The 16,015-nt window shown below is 40.5% G+C and overlaps 1 protein-coding gene across 4 annotated transcripts in view; it reads left to right on the top strand.

The window, feature by feature from the left end:
• LOC111578637 (receptor-type tyrosine-protein phosphatase gamma-like) overlaps positions 1–11,869 on the top strand; it is a 413,908-nt gene extending 402,039 nt beyond the window's left edge. For 3 of the 4 annotated variants that reach the window (XM_055010623.1, XM_055010621.1, XM_055010622.1), the window contains 3 exons: positions 2,807–2,949; positions 9,886–10,021; positions 10,823–11,869. In XM_055010623.1, coding sequence (XP_054866598.1) covers positions 2,807–2,949; positions 9,886–10,021; positions 10,823–10,972 — 429 coding nt within the window. In that variant the 3' untranslated portion in view covers positions 10,973–11,869. The remainder of the gene's footprint in view (positions 1–2,806; positions 2,950–9,885; positions 10,022–10,822) is intronic. The other variant, XR_008601705.1, reaches the window with a different exon arrangement.
• Positions 11,870–16,015: the final 4,146 nt, after the last annotated feature.

The following is a 16,015-nucleotide window of genomic DNA, read 5'->3' as shown; positions in this document are numbered from 1 at the left end:
CTACAGGAGGAATACTTAATATTCTGTCTAGCCACTAGCCATTAACACTGTGACAATTCCATCTGAGAGTAAATCAGATTTGAAAGTAAGGTGGGAGAGATTCAGTCTTCTAGTGTGATGTGGTTCTGTTGGCTTCATCAGAACGTGGCCTTCAGCAGCACTGGAGTGGTTTGCAGCCAAGTGTGAAGTGGTGGGGATGTGGGTCAGCACCTCCAAGTCCAAGGCCATGGTTCTCTGCCAAAAACCGGTGGATTGCTCGCTCCGGGTTGGGGAGAGTTGCTTCCCCAAGTGATGGAGTTCAAGTATCTTGGGATCTTGTTCAGGTGTGATGGGAAAATGGAATTTAATATGGACAGGTGGATTGGTGTGGCAGCAGCAGTAATGTTAACCGAACCATCGTCGTGAAGAGAGAGTTGAGCCGCAAGGCAAAGCTCTCGATTTACCAGTCCATCTACGTTCCAACCCTCACCTATGGTCATGAGCTCTGGGTAGTGACCGAAAGAACAAGATTGCATTTCCAAGCGGCTGAAATGAGCTTCCTCCGCAGGGTGGCTAGGCTCAGCCTTGGAGATAGGGTGAGAAGCCTCAGACATCCGGAGGAAGCTCAGACTAGAGCCGCTGCTCCTTCGCATTGAAAGGAACTAGTTGAAGTGGGTTGGACATCCAATTTGGATGCCTCCAGGCAGCCTCCTTTTGGAGGTTTTCCGAGCATGTCTGCCTGGGAGGAGACCCCAGGGTAGACCCAGAACCCGCTGAAGGGATTATGTATCTCGTCTCACTTGGGAATACCTTGGGATCCTCCAGGAAGAACTGGAAAGTATTGTTGGGGGGAGGGACGTCTGGAATGACCTGCTTCGTCTGCTGCCTCCATGACCCGGCCCCAGATAAACGGAAGAAAATGGATAGTATGACATCCGAAAGTGAGTCAGAACAAAATGTTGAGTGTAATCCATGAATCCAGACAAATCCAGATGAACTTTGTAGATTTAAAATGGAGCAGAGGTCCTTTTCACTTTCCACCAAACTGCTTCCTTTCAGGTTTTGTTTCCCCTATGTGTAAATGTCACTTGAGAGCAAAACTCCTCTAGATCAAACCTGGATGTAACACCTTTTAAGTTAAATCAGGTTATTTCCCACTGTTGAACCTCAAACTTAAACTGTTAAACAGAAGTAATCCTAACAGACAGAAATCCATCCATTATCTATGCAACGCTTTATCCTCAATAGGGTCGTGAGGGGGCTGGAGTCTATCCCACCTGACTTAGGGTGAAGACAGGGGACACCCTGGACAGGTCACCACCAGTCTATCACAGGCTACTTATAGAGACAACAGTCACTCATATTCACACCCATGGACAACTTAGAATCACCAATTAACCTAGTAAAATGATTTTTAAAGAAAGAGTGACAACATTGTGAACTCTGCATCATTATATCAAAACAAAGCACAAAAACACACATTACAAAGTATATAATATTATAAACAGGAACAATTGAGAAGATAGGAGCATAACACTACAGAATATAAAATGAGAATATTATTTTCAGAGACCATAGATTGAAAACAAAGCAAGTTGACACATCTTGTTGTGAGGTACATGTTCCATTTTTCTCAGAGATCATTGTATTTGTCCTTCTGGAGTCTTAAACTGAAGGTCATATGTTCCATATACTGGATATCTGTGATCATGGCTGCCCACTGGTCAGTAGTAGGAGGTCCTCTACAGAGCCATCACCTTGTTACAGCCTTTCTACTCATGGCCATAATGATTTTCAGGAGATATCTTGTCACTTTTGGGTAAGTTTAGGTCTGTGTTCCAAAAATAAAATGACATGCAATTGAATTCAGTATTGTAACAGGACTTCTCTGACAGAACACTGTCCCAGATTGGTTAAAGAGTAGATTATCAAAATATGTGTGTGTGGTCTATTTCACAGTGGCCACATCCTCTCCAGCATTTGGATTGAGTGCCAGTCAGTTTGGACTTTTGTTTTGGAGTTATAAAATATCTAATACTGGGGGTTTTTTCTATGAGGAATCTTGTGATTTGTGTATTAATTACAAATATTTTCTGTTTCTGTTGTCAGACAATGGAACAAGTATGAAATAGTGACTGAAATGCAACACTTTTACATTCAATGTCAGTCAGCAGTCACTTTATAGCTATTTTCAAGCTGCTGCTCTGCAATGCTAAACTGAAGATTTTTTTTTGCAATGCAATGCCATGGGACAAACTCATAATAGACATGAATTAAAGACAAGAGCTGTGCCATGAATTTAGCTGTATTTTCATGTAAAATGGTCACTCTTTCACGTTATTCAACTGTATTGCTCCTCTCTGTCAGTCATTGAACAGAGCAGCAGCAGAGAGAGTCTCCATCCTGAAGTAAATGTGGACAGTAGTAGCTCGGCTGTATTTGAAGCTACAGAAACTGAAACTGCATGTTTAGAATGATGCCAAAACCAGTCATGTTAAAATGATCCATCTTTGCAATATTTTGAGCAGAAAAACATAAAGACCCATTCTGAGAACAAGTAAACGTTCCATAGTTTGCTGCAAAGGGGCACAATATGTGATCTTCAAACATCTTCATCATCAACAAAACCTCACACATTGTTCTTGAATTTTACAAATGTTGTTACAGCCCATTTAGAGCCATTGTAGATCAGGATCTTATTGTTTAAACTCACATTAAAGTCTAAACCCAATCTAATGAAATCCTTATATCCTCCCTCTCCCTGTCTCTGTCTCGCTCTCTCTCTCTCGCTGTCTTTCTGCCTGTCTCACTCTCTGCCTGCAACTAGGATGACTATGTACTAGAGGTTCGTCACTTTCAGTGTCCCAAGTGGCCAAACCCCCTCGCCCCCATCGGCAGCACTTTTGAGCTAATCAACGTCATTAAAGAGGAGGCTGCCACACGAGATGGACCAACCATCGTCCACGATGAGTCAGTCTGATTCATTTACTCTTTTATAGCATAATAGTACCTTATAGGGTAAACTACACTTTATGAATAAAATTGTACTTGTTTATCAGTGCACCACCAGATATAATCTGGAATGTGATCATTAGTATTTCATGTGGAGTATTAATTCATTTCAATTCAAAGTGTTAATTGTGTATATGCACAGTAAAGAAACATGTTTCCCTTTACTATGAAGTTCTTTCTTTGCCGTCCACAATGAATGCCAAACAATATACATCTAAGTACAAAAGAGATAAATAGATAAAATAGAAAAAAGAAATAACTAAAGGCAATGGACTGTACAAAATAAGGAGTAGGGTAACATCAGCTGCACCATCAACAGTCATAAGATATTCCATGATTATAGGTTACTGTTTAAGAGCCTGATAGCAGTGGGAAAGAAAGAGATCTTTAGTCTTGAAGTTCTGCATGTCACACTTCTGTACCTCCAGCCTGAGGGTAGAAGTTTGAACAGTTCATACCAGGGGTGGCTGGGATCCTTGAGGATGGAGGCAACTCTCCTGTGGACTCTGCAGTGGTATGCTCTGCAGAGAGGATAGTGGAGTCCTGGTGATCTTCTCTGCAGTCCTCACCACTCTTTGCAGGTGTTTGCTGTCCATAGCAGCAGTGCCGTCATAGCACATGGTGATGCAGCTGGTGAAGATGCTCTCAACAATGCAGCTGTTGAAGTTGCTGAGGATCTTGGTCAACATGCCAAACCTCCTTTGTCTCCTCAAGAATTAAAGCTGCTGTTGAGCTGTCTCGACAATCTGTGTGGTGTTGACTGTCCAAATGAGGTCCTCAATGATGTAGACGCCCAGGTATTTGAAACTGGTCACCCCTTCCACGTCAAGCTCCCAGATGAACAGTGGCCGATGTGGTCTCCTCTACTTCCTCATGTCCACTATCATCTCATTCTCCTAATAAATTATCAAAACTATTTGTATTGATTAGTCTTATGATCAGACATTGTGATTTGTAGTTTCATGGACCTCCAGTTCCTAAACAAAGAATACATAGCAGCACGATGACAAACACAACATGTATTAACTACTGCTACAGACAATAAGACAATAATGAGGCACTCTTACACAGCAGAATTGAAGAAGTTTGCTAAAGTAGATACCCCAAGATTCAAAGCTCATCGTTTCAAAGAAAATATTTGCACCGTTGCATTGTCAAAAATTAATGTAAGAAACTCAATACTTTACGAGAAAAACTATCAAAGTGGCAATAAAAGAACTAAAAACTCACCACTAAAGAACAAAAAGTCCAAAATTTTAACAGTTAAAAAAAAGCTCCCCAAAAACAATTTTTAAAAAAACATCAGTTTAGGTAAAACAAAGAAAAAACCCCAGTTGCATTCCAGTGACTTTTTAAAAATGTTTTATTTGGGGCCAAATTCAAATCACCATGTTCATTTCAGTGGATGGTCTTGAGCTTCAATGTCAGTGGGAGGTCAGGGAACAAATACCTTCAGAAACTAATTGAGTTCACTTCTTAAATGAATAAATAAATCTAGTAGTATCCAGTAAATATGTACTATGAATGCAGATATGAAATCCCACTGGACAGGTGATTACAAAGATATCAAACAAGATTTGTGATCTCAGGAACTGTACGACATAAACATAAGAATACACGTAGATTGTGGAATTACAACATCACAAGCAGAAACATTCAACAATAATAAAAATAAGACTTTAGAATTATATTCAGAAAAAAAAGTATCTCCCCCTTGCTGTCGTCTGCTGTTTTTGCATATTTCTCACACTTAAACATTCCAGATCATCAAACTAATATTTAAATTTATTTGATATAGAGATAAGCCACACGACACAAAATGCAGTGTCTAAATGATTATATATTAAAGATTTATTGAAAACCCATATCACACCTGTGAAAAAATTGTGGACTCCAAACTTGATTATTCAAACTTTAGTGAGACCAGTTTGGTATTCACTTGTTGTTTGACTCAACTAGTAGACAATGTTTTTCTAAAGGTTGTAGCGCCATGGACTGGTTCGTCTTAATATTGTTGTTGTTATTATTGCCAGACTTTTTGAGGTTCTAGTAGCTGAATATAGTTTTTATTTTTTTATTTTTAATTAAGAGGGCTGTTAAGTTGTACTTTGGATACACCATCATCATATACTGATCAGGCAAAACATTATGACCACTAGCCAAATATTTTGTTGATCCCCTTTGTGAGGTCAAAGATGCTCTGAACCATTGGACATGGACCAGAGGACCTCTCAGGGTGTCCAATGGGGTCTGGCTTCAGGACATTGGTAGTGGATCTTTTGGGTACTCTGGGTGCAGTGGGGCCTCTGTGAGTCAGACCTGTTTTACTGTATCCTGTTGATGCTTGATCAGAATGGGGTTTAGGGAATTTGGAGGTCAGATCAACATCTTGAGTGAATGTCATGTTCCTCATGTTGTTCCTGATTGATGTTTTTGAGATGGTGGTGGTGGGGTGCATCTTCCTTCAGGGGTAGGCCATTGACATTCCCGAACACCACATAGCACTAATATGATCAACGTTAGTCACTTCACCTTGTCAGTGGTCATGTTGTGGCTGATTAGTGTATGTATATATATATACACGTTTGGATCAACTTCAATTTTTTTGTTTGATTTCACTCTGTGTATATGACACCTATCATGGCTCGTGAGATATTTTATCTTCACCTGTTTATCTTAAGTGTTAGGGTTAGGGATTAACCCCGAGCATGTATGAGCCACCCCTGCTGTCCACCAGAAAGTCGCGTCTGAGTCTTGTCTTGCATTGCATAAGACTGTTTTCTCATTCTGCTTCACAGACATCCTCTTGCATTGATTAGGAGCCTTTATGGCCATGTCACATTGTTGCTGGCTAGTCATAGTTTTAGGGCAAGGTGTCACACTCAGGTAGTGGCTAAAGGATGTATAGAAATTCTGTAGAAAAGGGGTCTTGAAATCTTTGTCTTCTTCCAGCTCTGGTTCATTTTTGGACCCAAAGTAGGATTTACAAAGGCGGCTGCAGTAAGCTTGAGGAGTTTCTTTTATTCCTTGTGATTCTGAAAGGACAGAAAAGAGAATTTTGGTTCGATTTTGGAACCACAAATTCTTTTATCAGTGCTCTACACAGCATCTTAAAGTTGGCCTTGATCTTGTCAGGTTGTCAGTGGATGAAGCTGCGGACCTCAGGGCTGGAGGTCGACATGGCTGGTTGCATGGTCGAGACTTCCCAGATGGAAGTCAGTGTCTTGTAGATAATAAGCTTGGATGTGATGCCCCACCTGAAGGATTTGAGTTAAAAATACAGATTTTCAGGCCAAGTTATCTAACTTCTTAGTACAGTACTCTTGCTTGTGGTGAGGAGCTGGAGGCTTTCCCTTCATTTCTACTGTTCGAGTTCAGCGACAGGCATATGACTTTGGTCAGTGATGCAGTTCAAATCGGGAAAAGTGACTCTGTCCAACAGTGTAGTATTATCTCATGGACTTACTTCAGTTTATACTTCATTATGTTCAACTACTTCTTGCCAGCTTGGCATTCTTGCTTGAGGTTCGGCTCCTTAGTGTGCTACACTTTATTTTGCCACTATTATCGTGACATGAATTGAATTACAAGTGAGTTTGTCTTGACAATGTATTACTTTAAAAAAAATAATTAAATGACAAATATCAATGTACTTTACTGGGTAGGTTTGTTTCTCTGTACATGTGGTCAGGATGCCTCTGCTTTACGTCTTTATCACCAAACACTCCTTAACATCAGAACTTCCTCCATTTGCATCATACCTGGGCTGTAACTCATCTAGTATCCCCAATAGAGATGTCTTCGAAAATGGAGCAGGCAGGGAAGAACAGTAGTGAGATTTAAGGCTTACCTACTACATTCCAGCACTACTGATCCTTATCTCTTTTGCGGTGGTTGTAAGCACTTTTCTGGTGCCTCCTACGCTTTGGAATATAGATGTTGATGGATCTGGCCTATTGTTCCTGCTGTTCCCAACCTGCTAGCAGACTACCAGAACTTTACCTACCCGATCATACCACCACATCAACCAGAGAGGAGCCTTTCGTATGGCCCTGGTTAATGCTAGATCACTAGCAAGCAAGACATTCTGCTAAATGACTTCTTCAGTTCCCATAAGTTTTTATTTTTTTGTTCATGATGGAAATTTGCCTTCAAGCTGGTAAACTTACAGCTTTTTAAAAGTTCTACCTCCTGAATACATTTTCTCCTCCTTGGACCACTAAACACTAACAGGAATGGAGGGCTTCCATTAATATTTATTATTAATGTTAATATGTATTTATTATTCCAGCTATTATTACGGCTTCCACTGTCAACAGATTTCATCCGACTTCTATTCTAGCTTTGAATTCCAGTTTTCGAAAATAAGTTTTTCTTCTTCAAGTCTTTGAGGAATTGTTCTTTGGCCCCTGTCCAACGACTTTTTAAACATGGCTTTAAACATGCTGTGGTACAACATCTCATCAAAAAGAAAAGTTTTTATTTTTTTAAATGGCTTTTTATGTCCAAAGTATTGGAGAACATAGTACTTAATCATTTAGACATCATATAGGCATTTCTAGGTAACTATAGCATTTATGAAAAGCTCAAGGTTGGTTTTAAACCTTGCCCCATTACTGAAGCAGTGTTTACTAATTTCTAATAATATATTTTAACAAATTTTAAGGATTCAGGAAAATCTGCTATTTTGGTGGTCATGTGTGAGAGGTAGAAGCTTCGTAATTTATTTAGGTGATTATTCTTCTACTGCAGTCTCTCTTACTTGTGAGGTCCCTTAAAGCTTCATTTTGGGCTCAGTCCCGGTTTCTGTAAATGGGTTCCATATTAACGAAACACCATTGTTTCTGCAGATTGTACACAAATCTATCTTAATGTAAAAATTAAAAGTTAAGACTCAGTGCAATAATTGCTGGACTACATAACAAATATAAAAACTTGGATGATTCTGAACTTTCTCAGTCTTCATGGAAATATGACTGATGGTAATATCGGTCAAACAGATCTTTTTGATGACTCTGATGGCACTTGTGACCGATCAGCTCAGTGGTCAAAACTAGCTTTTTAAAATAAAAACTTCCAAGCTAAATTGAAGGCCTATCTCAATTTAAAAAACTTTATTTTTAAGAGAATTTATAATACCTTGTTTACCACTTGGTTAGACTGTTGTTCTGCTTTGTACCTCTTTGGGCAAACCAGGCATCTCTTTAGTATGTGCAGCTGATGCAAAATGTGACTGCTCATTTTCTAACATTGTCCCATAACACCTAGTTTCCCTTCCATGTCTGGGTAGATTTTAAGATTGTATTGTTTGTTTTTAAGGTTGCTAATTGGTTGGCACTCCCTTATTTAGAAGATCTCTCACATCATCATACTCCACAGCACTGAGGTCAACCAATCTGATGCTTATGGATTTTTTAAGATTTGGGTATAAAAACGAAGGTGATCAAGCCTTCAGCAGTGGCTGCTGCTAATCTCTGTAACAGTCTACCATGTGAGAACTGCTCAGACTTGTAGAAACTTATCAGGTTCTGTTTAAGATTACCCTGTTGTAATTTCTGTTCAGTTCAAGTACAGCTTGGCACTGTGAGGCATTTGTTATTGCATTGTATTTTTCATTTTTTTAATTTTTCATTTTCTACTGTTGGATTTTCCTGTTTGTTTTGTTTCTTTGTGGAGGTTGTTTTCTTCGTCTTTGAACACAGAGTTAAACACTGGCAAATTGACTGTCCTGCAAGTAGAGAAGCAACTAGTTGTTCACCTCCAAACAGCCATCGTCATCCCAACAAGTGGCAGCCCGCTGACAGCATTCCACCCCCATAGATACCCAAAACCACCCCATTAAGCTCCACTATAGTGTCTTTAGTATTGACACACATTAGTGTCTTTGAATGACGCTCTAATTCAGCTGCTCTGCTCATATTAGATATTAAAATAATAAAGATTGCTTGTTACAACCTCAAGAAGCTCTGAGCACTTCATTTGGTTGCTATGACACAGTCATCTTGCAACACCGTAGACTGTCAGAAGCTCATCCTAATTGTCTGTGTGCTCATTATTCAGACAAGCATGGGTTGTTAGCAGCAGCTTCAGCTGCGCTCTTGACAAAGCTCATAATGGAGGAGGAGACCCTTTACATTCTGAAGGTTACCCAGTGTTCTCCTGGGAGCTTCACACCACGCTTAGCTGCTGCTCTACACTGGATTCACTTGCTTATAAATCTTTCATCTCTGTGGTGACATGACTGATACGTGAGGGTCTTCACGCCCTCGCTGAGCTGCTGTCAAGGACGACTCAAACACTAAGGCTGCGAGTTGCAACAGTGCCTCCTCAGGATTTGTTTAGTCCACTGAGAGATTTTCTTGCTGTCGTATTTATTATGCATCAGATTTCTTTTACAAGACACGGTACAAGGGAGAAAAATGCAAAAAATAAAAAAAATAATTATAAGACACTTTGGCTGTTGCTAATGGTATTGAGACTTCATAGTCAAAGGCATAAGTGAAGCACTAGTACTCATAAAGAGAGGGAGATTAGTTAGCATTGTTTAAATTTCAGACTAACTTTACATGTTCAGACATTTTGTCCTGGAAGGTATTGTGTTGTTCAGAGTGGTTTACAGTAGCTATAGTGACTGGTTCCCCTCCTGTTCTAAATTCAAGCCAAAATACTCGCACAGAAAACATATGTAACTCTGAAAACCCTTGGATCTTTCCCCTTTGGCCCCCTTCAAGACAAACATTATATTAGCAACCACATTTTTACTACACATGTGAAACAGCAAATCCACAGTATGTTGATGAAGCAGTGTAGGAGTGTGATTTTTAAAAAATATATTATTATTGTGCATACCCATGCTTACCTCAGACCATAACTATGTGTTTGGTCTTTTTTCAGGTTGGGAGCGGTGTCAGCTGGCATGCTGTGTGCTCTTACCACCTTGTCTCAGCAGCTGGAGAGCGAAGGCGCCGTTAATGTCTATCAAGTGGCCAAGATGATCAACCTCATGAGACCAGGAGTCTTCACAGACATTGTGAGTCTCACATCTTTGACTTAAATTATATCCAGTGATCTCAAAGATGTAGATAGGTTAGCCAAAACATTGTGCGACCACCTGCCTAATACACTGTTTTGCCCCAAGTATAAGTTGCAGGTTGTAGCTCTTATAGGTCAGATTTGTTCCAGCACATCCTCCAACACCTTGCAGCTGTGGTTCAGATGACTGACCAGGAGTACCCTACAAGCCTTGTCGTTTAGAAATAGCAATTCAACACTTTGACCGTGAAGTCTGACTGCTAGCTCACCATGTAATGTATCCCACACCTTGACAAGCACTGTTGCTGGAACATAATCAGTGTTATTTTCTGTATCTCTGAATGTTCAGGGTGTTTTTGGGCTTGTCTGTGTACTTTTTATCAATCCCTAATTTAAGACTAAATTTGTATAACCTTGTAGGCCAGAGTGGCTCATCTTGCTTAAAATAAGACTACTTGCCGGTAATCAAATTCAGTAAGGCAAGCATCAAATTAGAAGTAAATCTACTGAGACAGCAATGCCACAATTTCTAGCTTTCAAATTTTTATGCTCTGTATTGCTGAAACCAAATGATTGATGGTGATGATGGAAGTCCATGTTCCAGTCGGTTGGGACTGTGATGTATGTGAGTGCACATGGCAGCTGCATCGTCAGTCAACAAACCTGTTAGGCTTTAACTGCAGGATATGCTCCAATAAAAAAACATGAATGGTGCTCATATGTTGCTCACCTGTTCTCCTCTCTGACTTCCTTTGCTCTTTAATGTCTTTCTCTTGATTTGTTTCTGTTTGGCTGACAGGACCAGTACCAGTACCTATACAAGTCTCTTCTTAGCTTCGTCAGCACCGAGGACAATGGCTTGGGACTTCTGGCCAGGGACATGAATGGGACGATGGGGTCCATATCCGACCAGTCCGATCAGGCAGAAAGTATGGAGTCACTAGTCTAAAAAGAGGCCCATCTGGGCCTGGAGCTGAGCTGAGGTAGTCTTGAGGGTCCAAACACCCTGCAAGGTTCCTGAGCTCACAAAGTAGGCAATTAACTTTGTAAAACGTCAAGGAACTATTGTGGATAAGACTTTTTGAGGCCTTTTTTGCCAGACTCTTGGTTAAAAAGAATAACCTGATAACTTTTTTACACTGATAAAAAGTTTTTGATATTTATTTTTTTTTCGCCATTTTATGTCTTAATGTTCTCCTACTGAAGGGTTTGCACCTGTGTTTTTAAGTTTCACAACAGTTGCAACAAGAAACACTTTTCTGTCTTTTCTTGTTTGCACTATATAAAGTCAGAGTTACTGCCGATACTGAAGCTGACTTGGTTGTTTTTTTCTTTTTTTCACTCAAGCTCAGATTTTTTTGACATTCCATGGCTTTGATCTTTATTAAACCAATTGCTTCTATACGGGACATCCTCCTGCCTGCCACCTACCAGTTCATTTAAGACAGTGGACAGAGGAAGGCACAAACTCCCCACCTCAGTAACAAAATGCTGTTCAATCACAGCTCAGTGTGACCTCCTCCTCCCTGTTGGTCTATAGTAATCATATTATCTCTCACTTATCACAAGAACCAAGATCTTGGAACCTATTGCCGCAGACAAGTAGCGCTTGTTGAAAATGAATTTCCACTTCACTCATTTTTTTGTTTGCTTGTTTAATTGTCATTCTGCCTCTTACTGAGTCACTCTTAGTGAGTCACAACCATGTTAGAATACTTAAGGTGGTGTAACAACTGCTACTGTGAACTTTGATGATTATTTCTTTGTATAATTCATATTATGCTTTTTAATATACGGGAATACTGTATGTACACATATATAAATATATCCTTATCATAATACTGTTGTCATGTTTGTACCTGTCCTTTGTGGCCTCCTGCCTCAGGCCAGATGACTTCCATCATGGCCGATGGTTTCTAGTTCCGATACTCAGCTTCAGTGGCATGTACAGACATTTTGGGGGGCAGGTGCTCAGTGGAAAAAAAAAGGACACCTTGTGCAGCGTGTAGAACCACTGGCTGCCTTAATATAACAGTGTGAGATTTGAATAAGTAAAAAAATCAGGAACACATTTTCTGTAACAGCATTTATTTTAACATCTTAATATTAACACAAAAAGGGTCAATAAAAGTCAGAGTTTTAATAATAGCCTATCAATGTAAATACAGAATTACTGCAAGTGTTGTAATGTAGCAGTAACTCATGGTTAGTACAAAATAATATATTTTGCTAATACAGCCTATTGCCTGATTTAGTTCCATCAAATCATTTTGTGTTGACAAAATAAATCAGGAACAGCTTTTAAGATATCTCAATAAAATTAGAGGAAAAGGCCCTAAACAGTTAACATGACTCTGATGCTGACTCTGACCTTTGTTCTTCATGATCATGATCTGTGTCCTCGTCCTCCTTAGATGTTTATTTAATCCAGGAGAGCAGAGAGCTGCTTCCCTGCTGTAGATCCCTTTCTTTGTCTCTCTTGATCTTTTCCCTTCTGGGCATGTTGCAATTGGTAAATTAAAAGAGATCGACAATATCAAGACTGATTCCTGACATTAGGCTCCAACAAGGCAGAAAGCTACTTTTCCTTTTTGTCATTTAGCAAATAAGTCACAGCAAGTGTTGCCTCTACCTGATGTAGGCTAATAATAAACCTACACAAACTAAATATTCAGTTATAGTATACTGATCATATGCTGTTCCAATTCACCAAATAACATTGGTTGTGTGGTCATCGTTGTCATATTATGTCGATTAATTGATTATAATTATGGGTAGCTGAGCTTGTCGAGCGGGCGAGTCGAGTCGCGGCACGGCACGGCACGGCACGGCACGGCACGGCACAGCACGGCACGGCACGGGTCGTGTGTGTATGTGTGCCTCTGTGTGTGCCTCTGTGTGTGCAGTTAATGTTTAAATTTTAAAAAAAGAAAAGTTGAGATGTGGAGGGCACCTGCTTGATACTGAGGGCAGGGGGCAGGTGCTCTAGCGCCACCTGGTGTCTATCTGTGCACACCACTGCTCAGCTTATTCACAGCAATCTGATAATGGAATCTTTCAGTCCTCTATGTTCTTGTATGCTGCTATGTCATATGATCTCACATGTACAAACATACATACACAGATGCCACCAATAGAGATTTTACCTTTAAAGGATTTCACCTACTACAACAGATGTTGCATTCACATGCCATTCATCATCTTTTAAAAAATTACTCTTTAAATTTTTACTGTTTTGGTTTGTCTTTTTAGTTGTTTTTTTTTTTCAAATTATAGATTTAAGGCCAGATTAGGAACACAGAGGACTGTACAGCTGGTGAAACCCTCATTTAGCCACATGCTCCCACATTTTTTCTTAAAATGAGGATTCAGCATAATGTACAAGGGAACAGCAGGGTCAAAAACCAGCCCTATGCAACATGGCGGCAGCATTTTAGAAATATCGAACAGGGTGTAAAACAGGACAGGGTTTTCAGTTTTAGTCTCGTCCAGTTTTGACCAGTCAGTGTCAAACAAAAACATCCAAATAACCCCTTTTCTTCAGCTTGAGGTTTTTAGGAGCTTAATGTAATGTAATACATATTTGAATATGGTGAAAGAGTCTTTAATCAAGCCAAGACAGACACATATGCTTTCTCTTACAAGCTGCTCATTGTAAATCTGAAGTCTATTTTGTAGGTTCTCACACAACTGGAGTTATACCCCGTAGCTGCTATTTTTCATTGTTTTGGTGCGTGCAGAGTTAACATCACAGTCAAAGCTGTCACATCCTACATTAATAGTCACCCATTACAGGGCCATTCCAGTAAACATATGTACCACCTCACAGCAGCTCAGGTAGTAGAGCAGGTTGTCCACTAATCACAAAGTTGAAGCTTTGATCTTTGACCAAAGTGCCCTTGGGCAAAACACTGAATCTTAAGGTGCTCTCAAAGGAAGCGGGACACTGTGCGTGGCAGCTGTGATTCTACTGGTGCATGTGTGTGGGTCAATGAGAAACACATTGTAACACTCTCTATAGACCATAGCTAAGGTTAAAAGGCACTATATGAGTGCAGAACTTCTATCATTTGTCGGCTCAGAATTCCTGCAGTGGAACACTATCTATAGAATATATTCTGTTCACACACTTTCCATGGTTTCAAGTTTTTTATACAAAATACAGCAAAGGTTAAATTGTACATCTTACTGTTGAATTTAATGTATTTAGTTGATTATATGTTACACTGAGATGTAGATTTTGTTTGCAGTTGCTCTATTTTCCCTGCACACTTCAGAGGGTTCAAATACAAAGGGCAGTATCTGAAATAATTTGGGATTTTATCACCAGCAAAGAAGATAACTTAAAAAAAACAACTTATGAAGCAGCTCAACAAGGAGTCTTCAATCTTTTCTCAGTGTCACTATTTCTGGACAGCTGGACAAGCGTTGTTACAGGGCAAAGATGTGCACAGGGACAAGCAACAGTTGCTAGAGCAACTTTCCTTTATCCCTCTTTGGCTGAGCTGAGCCTCTGGAGGAGAATAACAGTAATACCTATAAAAATGCATAAATGCAAGTACCACAGAATTCCTGAAGTCAGACCGATAATACATCCTCTTATGTGATACTGTATTATCAAAACTTGGTATTGGCATAATGTGAAGGCTCCAGGTGCCTATTTTGTGAAATGATAAATTGTGAATGTTCTAATCAATGAAGTTCACCACATATGCTTCTGAACAATGTGTAGCTTGTCATATTTGCATCATGATGCAAAATATTGCCTCACATTATACTATCACATAAACCAGTCTTAGCTGGCTAACTAGCTGACACCCCCACAAAAAAGCTCCTGCAGACGTAATTCGGGTTTTGTGTGGACAGCTCACTCATGGGCTTTCCGACAGACAACCTGTGTGGGCCCCTTGCAGCTAAACTCTAAATGGGACAAGAGTTATTTTTTATAGATATATAATATCGAGCTGTTCTCCCTTTTGCTGCCAAAACAGCCCTGACCCATCAAGGAATTGATTCCACTCCCCGAAGGTGTGCTGTGGGATCTGGCACCAAGATGTTAGCAGCAGATCCCTTAAGTCCTGTAAGTTGCAAGGTGGGGCCTCTCTGGCTTGGACTTGTTTGTCCAACACATCCCACAGATGCTCAACTGGATTGAGATCTGGTGTATACGGGTCAGCATGGGCACCCTGACTGGTCTGCAGCGATGCAGCCCCATACACAGCAAACTGTGATGCACTGTGTATGCTGACAGCTTTCTATCAGAACCAGCTTTAACTTCTTCAGCAATTTAACCAACAGTAGCTTGTCTGTTGGATTAGACCACACGGGCCAGCCTTCGCTCCCCACGTGCATCAGTGAACCTTGACTGCCCACGACCCTGTTGCCAGTTCACCATTGCTCCTTCCTTGGACCATGTTTGATAGACACTGACCACTAGTGATGTGTTATGCGCAAAAGATGCGGCTCTAAGAGTCGATGCTTTGTAGTGAATCAGAAGAACTGACTCCCATTGAGTGAGATCCGACTCCCAACTTGAACACTGTCCTCGCAGAAACCACGTTACTGGATCCCAGGTTTAAGAAGCTTGCTTTCAGTGACAACAGAGCTGTTGAGGCACTTCAGCTACTAAGTGCAGCAGCATCAAAATGTCTCCCAGCAACCAGCCACCTCCACCACTAGAGGGCCAAGTGGAGGAGGAGCCCCAAACATCTGCTGTGTGGAGGTTCTATGATGAAAGAGCTGCAGGAGATGCTGCAAGGAGAAATCCTACAGCTGATGCTGTAATGGAGGTGAGATCGTATCTTGAGGAGCCCCTCATCCAACCAGCAGATGACCCCACCCCCAGCGGCAGGCCAAAGCCTCAGTCTTCCCCCGCCTGTTAAGGGTGATAGAGATGTATTGTGGAAAATTCAGTTCCATCTGAGAAAATCTTCTCAAAAACAGGGCAAATCCTCACCAAAAGAAATCGTATCAGCCCATCCAAGCTCAGGCA

The sequence above is a fragment of the Amphiprion ocellaris genome, chromosome 5 (genome assembly GCF_022539595.1).
Source record: "Amphiprion ocellaris isolate individual 3 ecotype Okinawa chromosome 5, ASM2253959v1, whole genome shotgun sequence".
Classification (NCBI taxonomy): Eukaryota; Metazoa; Chordata; class Actinopteri; family Pomacentridae; genus Amphiprion; species Amphiprion ocellaris.
The sequence above is the reverse complement of the archived record's forward strand: the minus strand, read 5'-3'. Positions and strand labels throughout refer to the sequence as shown.